Raw genomic sequence first — 18,734 nt, forward strand, 5'->3', positions numbered from 1 at the left:
CACTCACCTGTTGGAAATTGCGTTGAAGAGGTCTAAACGGTAGGAACTACAAGTGCTTCTTCCAGATCAATTAAGCAGTAGCCCGATTTAGCTTCATCAGGGCATTAAAGAATTTTTAATATAGTTAATACTAATCAGGCTTATGTGAGTGATTTTCTAACGACGGTTGTTCAATTGGAAAAGGACATAATGATTGACACTATCATTATGACTATTTTTTTTCTTCTAATAATTATGACCATTTTCATTTAGGATGACTCGATGCTAAGGTTAAATACGTGAAGAAATTCATCCAATTAAAAGTTTGTTTTTTCTTGAAAATGTAGAACATAGATGAAGAAAAAGATTTTGAAGATGTTCTAATTTTGTAAAGTATAAATTAAACTAGTGTATCATCAGCATACTTTGATTTATGAAGTCATTTTTTGAGACTTTCATAAGGACTTATTCCATGGTTTATTTTTATGCCGCGTGAGACATTTGTTGCGAACAAGTTAAATTATACTTTGTATAAATTGCCAGATTCTGTCTTAAAACTCTAGATCATCAATCTAATTGATATAAGAACATAACTTTACGCAGGGAGAAGCTTGGAGTGAAACCCTAGGTGTCCGTTTGGTTTCCCAGGAAGAGAGAAAAGAAAATTGAAGCCATTTACGTTCTACCAGGGTAACCTAGAAGCTTAAAGCTTCGGTTAAGTCGATTCAATAGCTGAAGACTTCGAATTAAGTTTTGTTTTTTCAGTTCAACAGAACCCAAAAATGGGATATATGGTGAGACAATCTCACTTTTTGTTGCAGTTTTCCTTCGATTTCTAATCAACCAAATAGTATGTGAAAGTCCAATTACTCAGAAATATCATCAGATTATGTGCTATTGGAATTCGGGATCGGGACTAGAAAAGAGACCAAAGACAAATTCCCTAATCTTTTGCAATCAGAGAGAGATGTACTTGACCCAACGATGCAATTATCAAGGGCGCGCTCTACCACTGAGCTAAAAGCCCGTCGAGAATGTGAAGAGAAGACAAATTCCCTAATCTTTTGCAATCAGAGAGAGATGTACTTGACCCAACGATGCAATTATCAAGGGCGCGCTCTACCACTGAGCTAAAAGCCCGTCGAGAATGTGAAGAGAAGAAAATGTGATGTTCGAGTGAGAAAGAGCATAATGGGCACGGTTCAGGAACTACTTTTATACTGGTCTATTGGGGTTTGGGTAAAATGGAACACAGTGCACCTATGCTTCAGTTGGGATAAAAATATTGCATTTAAGGTCATGTTCAAATATATATATATATAAAGAGAAAAAAAAAATTCGAGTTCTTTGGCCTCTTTTTCACTAGTAGAGTCATCCCCGTCTCAAGATTTCGAAAGGTTAAAGCAGCATGCAAATAGATTTTGGACAGTTTTTCTCCAAGCTGAAGTACATATATTTTTAGCAGGCAAGAAGTAAGAGATTTTCACAATGCATAAAGGACACTTGTCTATGTAGACTATTACTGTAACCCACTAGTTATATGTAGTGTGGGAATAAGGATATAATTGGATCACTCACTAGTTATATGCAGAGGCTCAACCTTTGCGTATATTGGGCAGAAGATAAAATATACTTGAGCCTTTACCTTGTTACTGAATCACCAACTTTTGCTCACATTGTTAGAAAAGTTGATAGCTACAACTTTTCTTTTTTCCTTTTAATCTGAAATGAAAGCAAAATTAATCATTTCTCTTCACATATTACTGTTCACACGTCACTACTCACGTGTGAGTAGTGGCGTGTGCACACATCACTAAACACTATTCACACGTCACTATTATAAAATAGTGACGTTTAAACGTCACTATAGACGCATTTTAGTGACATTTTCTTTAATGACGCACTGTTCACACATCACAAAATTAAGGAATTTTTGTAGTGATTGGGGATAGATTTGCTTTTGGAGAGTTAAACACCTATCAATTTTGTGATCAGTAAGTTAAACACACCACACCAGGAGATCTAACCCCCACAACCTCAGCCTCCAAACCCTCGAACTACAGCCATTTGGTGAGTTGGACACCCTATCAATTATCTACCTAGTCTTTATCTCAACAACAATCTAAACAACCAACCGCAACATCCAAACCAAAAAATAAGTAGAACAGTATAAATCTTTTTTTTTTTTTGCCCCCTAAATGACTTGGAATCTCACCAAGACAAGGCCCTTCGGACCTACCTTGGGTTTATTCCCCAGATACACAACCCCAAACCCCACACGCTAGAACCGTGTATCATGTAATACAGGAAAACTCCTAATGCAAAATCGAACTCAGTCACGCAAGCCCGCCCTTTGACCAGTAGGCTGCACCCTGACGGGTATAACAGTATAAAACTTAAAACATAAAACCGATACCCCAAGTCATATTTCTAACTACCATGGGAATCAAGTCTTCAATAGGTAATCAACCATAGCATATCTATTTACAGAGATGTATCACATTGAGCACATCTATGGTTTTCTCAAAATTATGACCAAGTGGAAGGCAAAAGCCACAAAAACTTCACTTCCTCTTTTACCCAGAGAAACAAAACAAAAAGAATGGAGACGAAACTCTCGAAACTAGAAAATCAGTAAATGTAAAACAGTATCAAAACCGATCAAAACCAAAAGAAAATTCTTTCTACCCATTGTCTAAAGGTTCAAAATTCAAGGGCAATCGAGTACACTGTATTATCCAATTTTAGAAAAGCACATCACAAGAACATTGACTTTTTAATCCTAGCAAACGCCAATACTAAGATCATCATCCCAACTGACCTACTTCTTGGCGGGTTTCTTCTTGGAATTCACGGCTTGCTGCGGCTTCGGATGCTTCTCGGCCTCGCTTGGGTCCAACCAATTGAGCGGGTGGCGATTGAAGAAGGGCCAATTGGGGACCGTCACCAATGTGGTCAGAACCAAACCCCCAGCGAATATTAGGATCATCATCTGGAACGATCCTAATATATATCCCGTTGTGAACGCCACCACCGCGAATGCCAATAGCAGTATTTGCATCAGCTGCTCCGCTAGCTTTTGCCCTTGCCAATCCATCTAACCAGAATCCAAGAACAAGTTAAATTATATTTTGTATAAATTGCCCGATTCTGTCTTAAAACTCTAGATCATCAATCTAATTGATATAAGAACAAAACTTTACGCAGGGAGAAGCTTCGAGTGAAACCCTAGGTGTCCGATTGGTTTCCCAGGAAGAAAACCTAAATCAAACTTTGTTACCTGAGGTCGATGGCTGAGACAGAGAGAGAGGTTGATTCGGTGAGAAGCCGGAGTTTGGAGTTACTCGAGAGTCTGAGAGAAACTGAGAGAGAGGGAGATGGAGGCAGGAGGCGTGACTGGCTGGCTGGCTGGCTGCGTGAGACAAACTGAGGGAGATTAACGCGGGGCGGGGCATGGCCGGTCGGGTACCCGTGGTTTTTTTTTAAAAAACAACCTGCAATCCGACCCGACCCGTGCGGGTAACTAAAAAACCAACCCGGATCCCCTTTTTTTTTTAGAGAAAATGGGCGGGGCGGGTTGAGTTACTTAAGTGCTCACTTTAGAACCTGTTTGAGATTGCGTTTAAAAAATATAGTTTTTAAGTCAAAAAGCAATTTTTGACAAAAACTTATTCAAAAGTGCGTTTTAACTATTTTTAGGCTTTTTGGACTCTTAAAAGTGTTTTTAATTTTTTTTATCAAACAAGTACCCTTTTTTTTTTTTTTTTTTTTTTTTTTTCAAACGGATTTTTGAGTGTTAAAAGCATTTTTAGGCCCCTTAGAGCATATTTGTGATTGCGTTTGAAAAATAGAGTTTTTAAGTCAAAAAGAGCTTTTGGGCAAAAACGTCATTTTTATGTTTTTGCTAAAAGTGTGTTTTGACAATTTTTTAGGCTTTTTGAACCCTTAAAAGCGCTTTTAATTTTTTTTTACTAAATGGTTATTATTATTTTTTTTTAAACGGACTTTTTGAGTATTAAAAGTACTTTTAGACCCCTGAAACGCAATCTCGAACAAGTCTTTAATGGTCAATTGATCATGTTATAGGTATTATTATTATTATTACAAAAATATATATTATATAATAAAGGTGGTTAGCGGGTGGTTAATAACTGCCCGCCTTTTCACCCCTAGTTCCCACAATACTATACATGATCACCCAAACACACTGAAATTTGGGACATGAAAGATCCTACACCTAAATGTAACCCTTAATCTCTATAAGATTTATTTAAAGAAAATCGGCTCGTTGAACCACTATACCATTTTAGCACACAGGATTCACACACTCACATGTCACAAGAAATGAAAATTTAATATATCTTATATGTTAATGTGGCGCAAGCTAATCATAGAGCCAAACATTGACTTGTTAAATCTTTTGTTTCACAATCTTTGATTTTTTAAATAGTAAAACGACCATTAGTAGATGTAAAGGAAAAACAATTGAAAGGAAGGTTGCAACTTTTATTTTATGGATTATGAATTCTATACTGTGATCATGTGCAATTCAAATGAATAGAGACATTATTAAGGTACTTTGAAAATTTATGTAAAAAATGATCAATTTTATTTTAAGTAACTAACTTTTTGATTATTGCTAACTTTTGCATCTACATATTTTCTTTTTAATATTAGTTATTTCTTTTGTCCGCATATAGATTCATTTTCTTAGGGGAAACTTTATTTTACCCTCCTGAAGTTTCAGAGGTTTCTTAATTTGAAGCCTAATGTTTAAAAATTGGCAATGTACCCCTTAATGTTTCAAAAAATTTCAATTCAGACCCTCCGTTACCAATTTACGTCTAATTTGACGGAAATTATCCCACATGCGTTTCCCGTGAGATTTTGATGCCCTCTATTCTAATTTTGCCCTTACTAAAACCTATGAAATTACGCAATTACCATCATTAAAACTTATGAAATTGAGATTAATTACGTAATTTCATAAGTTTTAATGAGGGCAAAATTGGAATATAGTGCATCAAAATCCCACGTGAAACGCACGTGAGATGATTTCCGTCCAATTAGACGGAAATTAGTAATGGAGGGCCTGAATTGAATTTTTTTGAAACATTAGGAGGATACATTGCTAATTTTTAAATATTAAAGTTTAAATTAAAAAACTCTTAAAATTTCATAGAGTAAAATAAATTTAATCATTTTTTTTAAATGTCTCTTCATAATTATAATGATTCATTTGATTATTTTTTGTTATTTCTCTTTTATTATAGATGTGACATCGACAAGTCACTTCCATTTGTAACTTTCACCGTGTATAATTTCTTTGAATAAATGAATAGCATGATGATTTACATTTGGTACTTCAATATTACATACATACCACTTTTTTTAAACCAATAACTTCTTTCAAAATACTATTTAAATGGATGCTTTTATTTCAAAATACTATAAATAGGAACTTTTGTATTGTAGACAAAAAAGTTAATGAACACAATGTAATCCTTAGGGTTATTCCAAGTGGTGGACGTAGGTGTCTAACACAGAACCACCCGTAAAATTCTTTGTGTTCTTTCTCTATCTTGCTTCTGCTCATATTTCCGCATGTTCATTATTTTATCATAGTATCAGAGCTATTTCAGCAGTTAATATTGGATGATACCTTTTTTTTTTTTTTTTTTTTTTTAATGTCCTAGAGCTTTGATGATAATACCTCTTAACATGACCTTTTATGTCATTTTTTTTTTTTAAAAAAAAATAGTTAAATTTTTCCAGAGTCACATATTAATTGCATAAAAAAACACTTGTAAAACCTTACTCTCCTCCCAAAGGACATTATTTGACAAAGAGTTATTTTGCTAGAATATTTTCATATTTGCAAAAGCTATAATTCTTAAAAAAAGTCTCTTTGAATAAGAATTTTGTATTTCAAGGGTCTCAAATTATTTAGTTGCGATAACAATTCTAGGATTTAATTCCAATAAATAGTTTATGTATTTGACGTTCAAATAAAATAATTTTTAGGCCGGGAGAAATATAATGACTAGGAAATGTTCGATTATTTTGGAGATACCGGAGCTGATTAACCTCATAATACTCAAATTGCATGTTAATGGCTATGCCCTTCTCTCTTAAGCTACCGCTCCACTACCAACCAACCTTCATCCATTCCACCTTGATAATGATGATATGACTTATATTCACCATTTCATTGAAAGTACACTTAGAGAGTGTGGAGTAGGAAAATATTGTTCCATAATATATGCAAAAAGATTTTCTCATATGTTATAAAAGAACAATATATATAGCATTTTATATATTTTCATGATAACAATAAAATGTTCATTGTTAATTATTTTCTTGATAAATTATATTTGATCTCCTTAAACTTACACCTTCTCTTGCAAAAAGACCAAATTATTATTTATTAACTCTTTCAAACTACTATTTCATTGTAATTGACATAGTACGTTAGATTTTTTTTATTGGAGTTGATGAAAAGTTGTACATTTGATTCGCATGAGCAATTTTTTTGACTTAAAATACCTAAATTATGAGAAAATTACACTTTACCTTCCCTCCAAGTTTGAGATAATTTTCAATTAGACATCTAAAGTTTCAATTTTGCAATGCATCCCCCCAAACTTTCAAATTTTTGCAATTTGACCAATTTTATCCCAAAATTCCCCTATTGCCCATAATTTTTTTTTTATTAAAAAAAAAAAATTGGGGTGCAAAAATCTTCAGATGGCCACCGAATTTTTTTTATAAAAAATTAAAAAATTAAAAAAATTGGGGGCAATATGGGAATTTTGGGATAAAATTGGTCGAATTGCAAAAAATTGAAAGTTTGGGGGTGCATTGCAAAAATTGAAACATTGGATGTCAAATCCTAAACTTCCCGGCGGCGCGGGGGGGGGGGGGGGGGGGGTGGAGGGGTAAAGTGTACTTTAGTTAACATTTTGCATGTTTCCATATCGTGCTGAACTTTCCATCCATTTTAATGCTACAATCTAAAGGAAGGTGCAAACAGCAACAAATGGTAGTTTTGAATTGGCCAAATGTCTAAAATTGATGTTTGGAGGTGTTTTTGCAAAAGAGTTGCTAGTTTGGGGGGGTGAAGTTCAATTTTTTTCCTTTGTAATTTTATCCTCCATCACATTACGACTTGTAGCCCATTCCTTTTGTTATCTCAAATGAAAAGAGGTTATTAGGTACTTTGTAAATTTATGTAAAAGTGTTTAATTTTATTTTGCATCACTAACTTTCCGATTATTGCTAACTTTTGCCTCTACCTTTTTCTTTATTATGTATGTTATTTTCTAGTGTCACATATAGATTCATTTTTTCAAACGCCTCTTCATAATTGTAATGATCAATGATTTAGTCCCTCTAAATAGCTTATATATTTGACGTACAAATAAGTGAATTCATATAGTGGGAGAAATATGACGGCTATGAAACATATGGTAAAACTTATGTTGGTGATTATGGAGTTGGTTATCCTCATAATACTCGTAGTGCATGCTAATGACCCTATCTTTCTTTCTTCAGCTCCCACTCCACCACCAACCAACCTTCATCCATTCCACCTTGATGATAAGAATATAACTTACATCCACCGTTGCATTCTAAGCACACTTAAATTGTGTGCAAAGGAAGAATATTATGAATTATGTATTGCTGAAAATATTATTCTATGCCTTTTTGAGGACCCAATGCATCCTAAAGATTATCCCTTCATGCTTAACGATATTATAAACAAGTGCTATAGATCTTGTATCGTCAAGCGTCAACATTTGGGCCTATATCTTGTAGCATGTATGGTAGATTGCTATGAAATGCACATGAAGAAACATTAAATATCCATGTCTAGAATCGATGAGCTCTGAGTTTGGTAAAAGGTTCGTAACTGCTTTAACTCTCTCTTCACGGATATGAATACACACTTATGGAGAAGGTATTGTTCCATAATATATATGGAAATATTTTCTCATATTTTGTAAAAGAACACTTTAGCATTTTTATACATTTTTAGGATAGCAGTAAAAGGTTCATTGTTAGTTTTTTTTTTTTTTTTTTTCTTGAGAAAATTATATTTAATCTCCCTAAACTAACACATTCTTTCGTAAAAACACCAAATTATCAATTATGATACTTAGCTGCTTCAAATTATCATTGCATTGCAATTTACATATTCTGTTACTTTTTTATATTATTAAGGGTTAATAACTTTTTTGGTACCTGAGTTTTCACTTTTTTATTTTTTTCCCCCTGAGTTTTAAAACATGACAAATCTAGTACCCAACCTATGGGAAAAGACAAAATTAATACCTTCGTTAGTTCCGTTAGTCCTACTTAACGGAATTTTCACGTGTCACTCCCATAATACGACACGTGTCCTAAAAAGTAAAAATAATTAAAAAAAAAAAAAAAAAAAACGAGCTGCCTCTGTTTGGTTGCAGAGAAAACAAGGGAAAGAATGTGTTGCCGAGTTAACAAGAATTTATTTTTATTTCAGACACTATTACATGTCCAAGTTCTTTCGGGTAATTTCATAGACTAGTTCTAAGCTTTCCTTGTTGATTTTCCTACTAAACCCGTTAAGTAGGACTGACGGAACTAACAGAGGTATTGATTTTATCTTTTCCCCATAGGTTGGGTACTAGATTTGTCATGTTTTAAAACTCAAGGGGAAAAAAATAAAAAAGTGAAAACTCAGGTACCAAAAAAGTTATTAACCCTATTATTAAAGTGGGTTTAAAGTTGCACACGTGATTCGCACGATCAATTTTTTTACTTAAAATACCTAAATTATTCTTCAATCACCTTCACATTTTTTTTACTTAAGGAAAATTTGATCATTTCAAGTTAAAATTTTTCATGTGCCCATCTCATGCTGACTTTCCATTCATTTTAATGCTACAATCTAAAGGAGGGCGTAAATAGCAACAAATGGTAGTTTTAAATTGGTCCATTGTCGAAAATTGATGTTTGGAGGATTTTTTTTTTTTTTTTTTTGCAAAAGTGATGTTAGTTTAGAGGGTCAAGTGTAATTTTTTATTTTTATTTTTGTTCTCCACCACTTTAGGACTTGTTGCTCATTCCTTATGTTATCTAATTTATATACACCAAGCTAGTCTCACTACTAGTACTTGAATTTATATTGGTAGTTTCAAAGTGACAAAGATGGCATTATATGTTGATTGGGACTATGTTAAAATTTTGGTTATGTGTGTCTAGATCTTGGTTATGTATTGGAATCATTACTTACTAAGTTTGTGATGATCAGTTTATTTTATTTTTTTCTGGCCAGGAAGATGCTCAGTAGGCGGGTCGAATAGTAGGGTTGCATAGATGAAATGACAAATGTTAGAGAGTAGAAGTTTATTTGTATCCAACATGATTCTCTTATAAATAAGAGTATGTTATATTGTAAACTCACTCAGAGAAATAAGAGCTTAATGTAGCCTTTGAGCTTATCATGTGGACATACGTTATAGACTTAACCGCATAAATCACTTTGTCACTATCTTATTGTTTTTGCACTAATATATATACACCATTTGTTGGCCTAGTTTATTTGGCACTTGTGGTATTTTTTAAAACCTAAGTCCATATCAGCTCACAGTTGGCCCATGCCGGCCAAAAGTTGCCGAAGTTCAAATCTAGACCATAGTAGGCAAAGTTCAAGTTCAAGAGTAGCCAATGTCAAATCTAGCGCCATCAACTCCACTCACCTCCCTCGACCGCCTCCAACTCCAATGAGTTTCCGGCCACCATCTCGACCTCCATCACTGACCAAAGAACAAACTCAAGTTTTCATAAGTTTACACCTTAAGTTTGAAAGGAAATGTTAGAGTATATCTGTAATGCCCAGTGAAAATTAATTAACTGATAATTGACTCTATAATTCGCCTTCTAACCTTATTCCTTTCAGAACAAGACTCAGAGATCTCATTCTCTCCAAAGAGAAACTGCAGTGGAAGACTTTTAACTAAGGGACAGAAATAACAATAATTTACAAACCACAATCATAATAATAACGAGATTAAACTCGAAGCATCATAACATAACTGGATCTCCAAATGTATCGCTCAAAAACCAGTCATCAAAATAATAATACATGTCATGAGAATTGTTCTGAAAATACTAAGGCCTACATTTAACTAAATAAAGCATAAAAATAATCTCGAGCAACTCCAAACGAACAGACCCATCGGCATCCCAAATTGACTTGAGCCATATAGGGTCTAAGTCCTCAAAAACGATCATGAGTAAATCCGTCATAACAACTAGGCGCCTCCCCGGATCCATACTCAGCTAAGCTAGCTAAACCACATAATTATACATAATGGAGAGGAAATAATACAAAGGTAAGTCTAATAACTAGTAGCCCGACCGAGTTTGACCTCGGGTGGTCCACGCTACTAATGATGCACGTTCTGTAGTAGGCCGCCAATCAAACATGGCCACGCCAGTCACAAAACAACATTGGATTCAAAACCCATATAACATACCCACACTTTTGATCATAGAGTTAACATGTATAGTTAGCCCATGGCCATTATCCCACACATATCGATGTACCATATTATACGATGTAATTAGTCTTATCTGTCTTTTACATATATGCTCTTACAAATCTTACCATGATTATTATTTTGTTTAAGCAACATATTTTTACAAAATAGTGTTTGTAATATCCAAGAAAGTTTTCAGCAATTGATAGGGCAGAGTTCTGCAAATATGGAGGAAGAATGTGAAGCATTTCTGCCTCTTTTTTTTTTCCTTAAACTTGTTTCCAAAGAGGTTTTTTTTACCAAAGAGACTTTTTTTGAGCTTAAACTTGTTTCCAACGAGGCTTAACAAATTAGCAAACCATTAGAAGCTCTGCATTTATCTGCAGAAAGAAAGAGAAGACAGGTAAATGCAGAGCTTCTTTTTCTTTCTGCAGATAAATGCAAAGCTTCTATTGGTTTGCCAATTTGTTAACCCAACTAAGCAAAGTCTTAGCTCATCTACTTTGAGTCTCTGTAAGTTCGGTAGAATTGATTCCATCTTAACTTCTTTGCAGATAAGTGTGCTGGGCGGAAGCATGATGTTGATGACAAGAGATCCACATCTTCCTTGAAATCTGCCTTTTCCACCTTAAATTGGTCATTTGATGTGTATCATGGAAATCTCAGCTTTCTTATAAATTAGTTTGTCAGATCAGCACTAAAAGAACTTAGCTTGGAGTTTGAATTATTACATCCTGTAGTTGCCAAACGAAGGGCGATCCCTTATTTTTCAGCTGCAGGGGAGACTGCTGCAACATTAGATGATCCCATCTATTGGTGCCCTCCACACTTATTAAGTTCAAACTCAAGCTGAAATTTGTAGACTTGAGAAATTGATGTAAACTAACTTAGTTCATACATGGGTTGTGCTACTCTTTCTCATGAATTGTTCCCCTAAATGACGTTGAAGTTTGTTGCGGCATTCTCTTGAATTGTAATGTTTTTGGTTGTTTGTACTTTGTACCTTTGAGGATAATGACAGAAGAACAATTTATGTACATTTTATGGTTGCATTATACAAGTTTGTTTCACATTTTATTAAGTTTGTGTCACAAACCTCTGAGACCTAATTGCAAAAAATATTTGCTTAAAGCTTTGTTCTTTCTATTGAAAGAATTTCATCCATATATAGAGTGAGATATGCTCTTGTTGAAGTAAAAACCTAATTTCTTGATGTCTGCTCATTTAGGTTTTTTTCCATTTTGTGTACACGGCATAAGAGAATCTGAAATTGTGCAATAATGTAGTCAGAATTGAAATACACCAACAACCCATAAGCTTGAAACAAGACAAATTCTATAATAAAAATGAATACAAAAAAAAAAAGTAAAAATTGTCAGCTTTACAAAAAATTTCTCACTAACATCTGGCTAAACCAATCAATTACGTCAACACGGCATTGAATTATCCCAGCTATTACATCTTTTCACTTCTTGATCTTGCTAACATCAAATCTTTGGTATGCAGGTGGTTGTGAGGAGCTTAGGGGATGGGATACAGTTGCCTTTGAAGAACCTGCATGTTCCACTATCCTACATCAACATCATGGAAAAAAAAAAAAAAAAAATCTATATTTGAACCAAAATTAGAGCAAAATAATTGATTTGGAAATACATGGTAGGAATAGTAAATAGATAGGTACCTCTTGTAGTTGAAAGTGGCGTCCATCTATTCAACGCTTAATAAAACCATACAAAAATAATTTCACAAGTTCAGTACTTACAAAAACCATACACCATTCCAACTATTTCATACTTACAAAAACTATACACCATTCCAACTAATTGATACTACAAAAACTATACACTACCATTAGACAACTACATACTCAAAAGGTTGTATGTAGTTGTCTCTATCATCAGACAACTACACTATCATTGTCTCTGAAGGATAACCATCATGTTGACATTATTAAGAATTTAGTATAGAAAAATTCAAATCCTACTGTCCTAAAGAAATATTATTACTATCAAACACATGTTATCCCGAAAGTAATGAATAAAACAAATATATGGAAACTCCACTTTCTGTCTCTCTAGAAACATAGAGTAAGGCCCTATTATTATAAGTTCACAAACAACCCCCACCTTCTATCTCTCACTATATAAACATTGACAATAATTGAAGTGTTACATGTGCCATTTTAGGTTTAAGATTGGACCCCACCACACACACGCTTCTCACTCGGGAAACTCCCCCAGCATCACTACTATCATCACCACCACTCTCTAATATCATTCATCATTGACCACATCCCTCATTTTTTAATATTTGATTAAAAATAAATAAATAAATAAAAGAAACCCCAAACTCAAGAAAAAAAAAGGTTGCACATCTATCATATTGTAATTGTTTGCATTTATAGCGATGCAAGTTCAATATATGTATATATTTATATATCATTCATCAACAAGATAACAAAAGCAAACACATGGGTGTGAAACAATTACCAATGTCCTCCATTTTAATAGCCCTCCATTTATGAATGGTTTGCGGGTGACTACAGGTATTTAGGGTTTACTTTATAGAAGTGGACCCAAAAGGCACTGCTTTAGAGAGATTCCATGTTTTTCCTTCATTGATATGGCAGCTATTTGTTGATTTGTCAAGATTATCCTTTCCCCATTTAAGATCCAAGAACTTCCTAAGTATTACTTTGGTCGGAAGAGTTTAATCTACATCTAATTTTTCTGTTTATTTAGAAGTTAACATAAGGAACCTATTCTAGACATTTCCCAGGCTCCACCACTCCGTAATTAATGAGATGAGTGGAGTTCAATCATGTTTTTCTCTTTACAAGCAAGTTTTTATACATGGGAGTACATCCAATAGGAATAGGAAGCTTACACAAGGACAACTTTCAGCCACACAACTCAACACAACATTACAAAGTTAACTAACAACATATTAAGTTAACAAAAGACATAGAACTTAATTAAACATTGTTAAAGAAATCTCCAATTCAATCTCTCATAAGAGTGATAAGGATAAAGATAAAGATCAAACTAGAGACATCCTCAACTCAACCTCTCATCAGAATGATAAAGATGAAGATCACAACAATTCAAGCATTAGATAATTCTTACAATCACTTATTATCGTGAACAACACTTATCTTATCTAGCTCATAGAGTTTTACTTGTTTACAATTTGTAATTGCTTTGTACTTATTTTATTTAACTCATAGAGTTTTACTTGTTTACAATTTGTAATTGCTTCTATTTTCTTGTAAGGCAGCAACAAATTTTATTTTCAGAATTCTATAGACATAAAATGCGCAAGGCTATGAACAGTAAATTCTGCAATTTTTTTTTTTTGGATAAATAAGCAACTTCATTAACAAACAAACCAAGAACACATCAACAACTAATACAAGCCTGATTAACAGACTGAAAACAGCCTACACAAAGGCCAAAAAACAACAAACAGCAGAAAACCTCTAGCCAACAGCCCAAAACAATTAAACCAAACCCTTACAGAGGGCTAAACAATAGCCTCAAATCAGAAACAAAAACCAACAAAACAAAGGAAAAAGACCCTATCCTCAAACAAGCCACATATAAAATCTGCAGCAACACCCTTATAGAGGAAACATATTATCCTCAAAACCATAAACAAACCACAAAAAACCTGCAACATATCATCAACAAAACAGACTTTCAGACAAGTTCCATAAGGAGCAGAGTAAATTCTGCATTTCCAGCACATTAACCTCAACACACCCATTACAATTACAATTTATGAGGATTAGTGTTCAAAGTGAAAAATTTTGTGGAGTGTGAGCTTACCACAATTTGGGGTAGCAACTGATGGAGGAGTGACCGACGCCCAGAAGCCCTTGCTGGAGGCCAAGGGATCTACTCCTACTTTAGCACACATTTCATGGAACTGCAATATGAATGCCCGGGTATTATTTTGCACCACATTAACGGTATTGTACAAACTAAAACTTTAAATCCTTAAAAACAAACAAACAAACAATCCATGATGAAGCAACCGATCGATCACAACCTCCCAGGCCACTCAAATCAACGAATTTCAAATTGCAGAAACTTTAAAAACCTACACAAATATTTTGATTTTCGATAAAGTCACTGAACAAGCCCTTTCTTTTCCTTCAATTTCTCAGCAACCAAACAAGAAATGCACTAAAGACCGGTCACCACGAGACATCAATTTGTAATAACCCAACCCAAGCATCTCTACAAAACCTCACATCTACAGAAAATCACAACAAGGAAAGAGAGAGTGAGAGAGAATTACCTCAGACCACATCCTTTGTTTCGTAATCCATTCCTTTCTTGCAAAGACGTACAGAAACTCGTGTGAGAGAGAAGAGAGACAAGAGAGAAAGAGAGAAAGGCGTGAGAGAGGGAGAGCTCTCATACAAGTTTTGGGGCGCACGGTGCCGGTGGGGGAGAATGGGTTTGGGGAAAATTTTGGGGGGAAATGAACTGTGTGGTAGGAGGGAATGGTTTTGGGGAAAACACGCACGTCCTTTTCAATTTTTTTTTTTTTTTTTTTTTTTTAAGTTGGGCGAACGTGGCATGGGTGAAGATAAACACATGCACGCTGACCAATTTTATTTTTTTTAATATTAAAAATTAAAAAATAAAATAAAATTAGTCCAATGTGCTTAGCACGCCGGCGTGCTGTAAATCACAATTCACATGGCATATGTTATGTTACTGGCGTGCGTACTGTTTACGCATGTGTGCGGACTCCATATGGGGAACAAGAACGTGGAAGAAAGAGTAAAAAACAAAAGGAAATGAAAGAAAGACTGACTAGCGTCAGAACTGAGATAGAAAGAAAGAAAGAGAGAGAGAGAGTCTTTGGTGACGTGTCAGCGTGTCTTGGATAGGTGAAAATAATTTTTTTCCGCCACTGGGGCCGTAGTCAAAGTAATTATACGGTTCTTTACATTTCCTTTGTTGCATTGCAACTTCCCCAAAATCCATAAGGAATGAGGGGATAGGAACATTGCTTGGAATTTACCCAATTTTTTTTTTTTTTTTTTTAAGAATAATGCTTGGAATATGTAAATATATATACCCTCCAATGGAAAATGCTAAAAGTGATCTTTTGTATAATCTTACCATCTTATACGGAAGCAACATATATGTGAATGTGAGGAGTGCATGTTCACAATTAATGGCTTGAGTTTAAGCTTAGGTGCTTAACTGAAAGGCTACATAGTACATACTCTTGTCGCTCAGCAATGGTGCAGTGGAGGCCATAATCTACAATTGGGGAAAGCTAAACATTTTTTTTAAAAAAAAAATATATAATGGTACTGGCTTACAAGGCATTTACATTAGGTTTTGCTGAAATAGCATTAATATTAGTGGCCGATGTGGATACTGTCGTGTTAAATGAGACACGCATTGCATATGGCAAAACGTTAACTTTAAAAGTAAAGTGACAAAATGACATATTTGAAATATGGGAAAAATCCAGAGACCTTATTCTTAAAATTAAAAGAAGAAGCACTCAATAGCTCTGGTTTTAGACTCAAAAGGACTCGCACTCCAAAAGATTACTGATAAATGTATTATGATTACTCTCATTGGGGAACGGTGTGGGACGAGTAATGTTAGAAGTTACTCTTGTGTCCATCTTGTATTGTTCTAAAAATGATGTGTCTTATAAAATCATCATTGAGCTTATGATTGATTATTATTGACTTTTGATCAAATAATGATTTTAAAAACCACCTCATTTATGGAGTGACACAAGAGGAACACAATAATGACTTATAGAATTACTCGTGTGAGACTCATGCTAATAAAGTTACTAAAGATATGGTTCTATCATAAACTAAAACACACTTGATTTACCATGTTTCCTTTTTCTCACATTGATTAAAATCACAATTTCAATGAAGTCACTAAAAATATAGACGAACCATTGGTATGGGACACCAAGTTCAGGACATTAAAGAATCCATACAAGAAAGGGCAGAAACAGAAGTATCAGGATAATAAGGAGCAGAATGCAAGAGATATCAATGAGACAAGCTCAGAAATTCTTAAACGCAGATATTAAACAAAACAAAACAATTAATTATACAGAAAACAAGTTAAGTTTCTATGATTATACATTTACAACAAGCCCAAATGAATAATATAACTGATGAGAAACAAGAAGCACAGAACTAATTAGGTAGTTTAATGAGGGCCAAGTGAGGCTTTTGGTTGACTCTGAAGGACCAAAGTTGTACATTATTGCCTGGCTTGAGCTCGTTTCTCTTCGCAACATCCATCCAAGGCTTGCTCAACATGATGCAGCTGCGGCTACCTAATTTCCACTTCTTCAAGAAGATGCTCGATACCTGAAGGCCTGGCTCTATCAATGGCACTTCCATGCCTTTGAAATGTATCCCATTTGCTTCTTTCTTCTCAAGACTCACTTTTTCCTCACTGCTTAGAAAGTCATACCTCATTTGGCCCGTTGGAATCGAAAGCCGGTCCTGAGAACGTTTCATATCAGTGTCGGTCAATACTTTTTGAATCACAAGCTTGATGTTCGAACCCTGCAGCCCCATGATTTTGTCCATGAACTCGGTTGGCATGTAGGGTGGTCGGTCGGGAACCGCCAGCTTGATCTCTGTCGGGTTCTTTCTCTGCCTCTTGGGTTTCCTGGTGTAAGCACACAAGATAACGTGAGTCCCAATCCTACTACAATTACAGTACTCCAAGCTATCTTTGTAGTTTAATCTCTTACTGCAGTGGACCTCTCTACCGATTATACACGTGTCCCATATTGAATTCTATTACCTGAACTTTCTTCCAGAGTTGTTGGCTGCCAACTCCAATGGCTTCCTCTTCTTCTTCTTCTCTAAAGGCTTCTCCAGGTACTGCTTTCTCTTTTTCATGTGAAATTGAAGAAAGTCCATCAAGATCCTCTCGGTTAGAAGCCGTTCTACCTCGTTTGGATTCCCACCCGCAGCTCTGATCACCTCCTCTTTGATTTTATTGAAGTCCCCAAATATGGCAGGAGAGTCACCCCTCAGACCCTCAAGAGTGATGGCCATGTCTTCTTCCTCTTCTACCTGAAACAAGAAAAAGGAAAGATTTTTAATTCCAAAAACGTTTTAGAGAAGACCACAAAGGAAAGGGATGACTGGGAATGAGAAGAACCATGACCCACAATTCAAGACAGATCAAGAGACACAGAGCACAAGGTTTCCAGACAAAAAACAGAACAGAAGAAAGGAGAGATGAAAGTGAGTATTGGGTTTGTTCCTCTGGTACTTATTTATAGGATGATTGAGTTGGGTCGTGGCATATGAAGATAAAGGTGGGATTTTTCATTGAGGGAATGCTTTTTCTCTTGTTTTTATTAGAGGCTTGGGAAAGGCAGGAGAGGATGCTGATGGGAGTTCTGTAAAGACAGGGAAAGCCATTGGTCAAACCCAGCCAATGATGGGAAAGGTGGGGGTAATTACAGAGAGCGAAAGGTGGGAAATATGGATAGAATCCATGTAAATTCACGTCGGGATTGTGTTACAGGAATAAAGTGGGTTTTGACCATTTTTAGAGTAAAAAAATTCAAAGAAATACCAAACATGCCAACCTTTTGGTAAACACAATTTTTTAGATACTCAAAAATACTTTTGAAGCTCCCTAGCGCAATCTCAAACAGACTCTTTATGTTGTAAAATATTTTTAACTCAAAAATTGTCTTTTAGTTTTTAAAGAATGAGCGTTCTTAAGAGTGAAGAATAAATCTTTCGCAATAAAAGTCTTTTTGACCTTAACGTGCTGTTTTTTTAATAAGTAGCATTTTTCAAACCGTTCAATACAAGAAACCATACGAACTTACGTAATTTTAAATTTACAATTTCTTTGAAATTGTTGGATATCTTGTAGGAGATCAAACTACAGCAAGGCATTGTAGAATTTACAAGCAGTTCACATTCACATCTAATTAGTCCCACAAGACTTTCACTCTGGCGCTCTTTAATTTCCCCCATATATCCCCCACCTTTCCCACCCTTCTTGAGGGTTTAACCAATGGCTTTTCTTGCCTTTACAAAACTGCCTACACCAATCTCTTTACCATCAGAATCCTCTCCTGCCATCATTCCCACGCCTCTCATGAAAACAAGAAAAAGCACTCCCTCAATTCTAGTATGGGTGAAAAAACCCACCTCTACCTTCATATGCCTGAACACAAATCAGGATCTCC

The 18,734-nt window shown here is 35.0% G+C and overlaps 1 protein-coding gene, 1 long non-coding RNA gene and 1 other non-coding gene across 5 annotated transcripts; all 3 read right to left on the bottom strand.

Moving 5' to 3' along the window:
* Positions 1-2,642: 2,642 nt before the first annotated feature.
* LOC132177904 (signal peptidase complex subunit 1) lies at positions 2,643-3,394 on the bottom strand. Its single transcript, XR_015911962.1, has 2 exons — positions 3,260-3,394; positions 2,643-3,076 (listed from the first exon to the last, which is right to left on the bottom strand). It is a non-coding gene; the product is annotated as a signal peptidase complex subunit 1 (transcript).
* An 8,469-nt stretch (positions 3,395-11,863) lies between these two features.
* Positions 11,864-14,976, bottom strand: LOC132179753 (uncharacterized). Of its 2 annotated transcripts, none has more exons than XR_015911988.1 (4): positions 14,805-14,976; positions 14,330-14,429; positions 12,184-12,219; positions 11,864-12,056 (listed from the first exon to the last, which is right to left on the bottom strand). It is a non-coding gene; the product is annotated as an uncharacterized LOC132179753 (long non-coding RNA). The 2 variants fall into 2 exon arrangements; XR_015911989.1 differs by having other exon boundaries at positions 11,864-12,073.
* Positions 14,977-16,583: 1,607 nt separating this feature from the next.
* Positions 16,584-17,916, bottom strand: LOC132179545 (B3 domain-containing protein At3g25182). 2 transcript variants are annotated; one of them, XM_059592284.2, is made up of 3 exons: positions 17,694-17,916; positions 17,321-17,595; positions 16,584-17,182 (listed from the first exon to the last, which is right to left on the bottom strand). In XM_059592284.2, the coding sequence occupies exons 2-3, from the start codon at positions 17,575-17,577 to the stop codon at positions 16,699-16,701; spliced, it is 741 nt and encodes a 246-aa protein (XP_059448267.2). In that variant the 5' UTR covers positions 17,578-17,595; positions 17,694-17,916; the 3' UTR covers positions 16,584-16,698. The 2 variants fall into 2 exon arrangements, with proteins under 2 accessions (XP_059448267.2, XP_059448268.2); XM_059592285.2 differs by having other exon boundaries at positions 17,690-17,916.
* Between the last annotated feature and the right edge of the window lie 818 nt (positions 17,917-18,734).

This window comes from Corylus avellana, chromosome 4 (genome assembly GCF_965113065.1).
Source record: "Corylus avellana chromosome 4, dhCorAvel1.hap1.2, whole genome shotgun sequence".
Taxonomy (NCBI): domain Eukaryota; kingdom Viridiplantae; phylum Streptophyta; class Magnoliopsida; order Fagales; family Betulaceae; genus Corylus; species Corylus avellana.

Bases quoted from the DNA above. Each gene is read 5' to 3' on its own strand.
- LOC132179545 (XM_059592284.2), bottom strand. From the start codon at position 17,577: ATGGCCATCACTCTTGAGGGTCTGAGGGGTGACTCTCCTGCCATATTT. The intron at 17,183-17,320 runs GTAATAGAATTC...TGCTTACACCAG, and splicing joins AACTCTGGAAGAAAGTTCAG to GAAACCCAAGAGGCAGAGAA.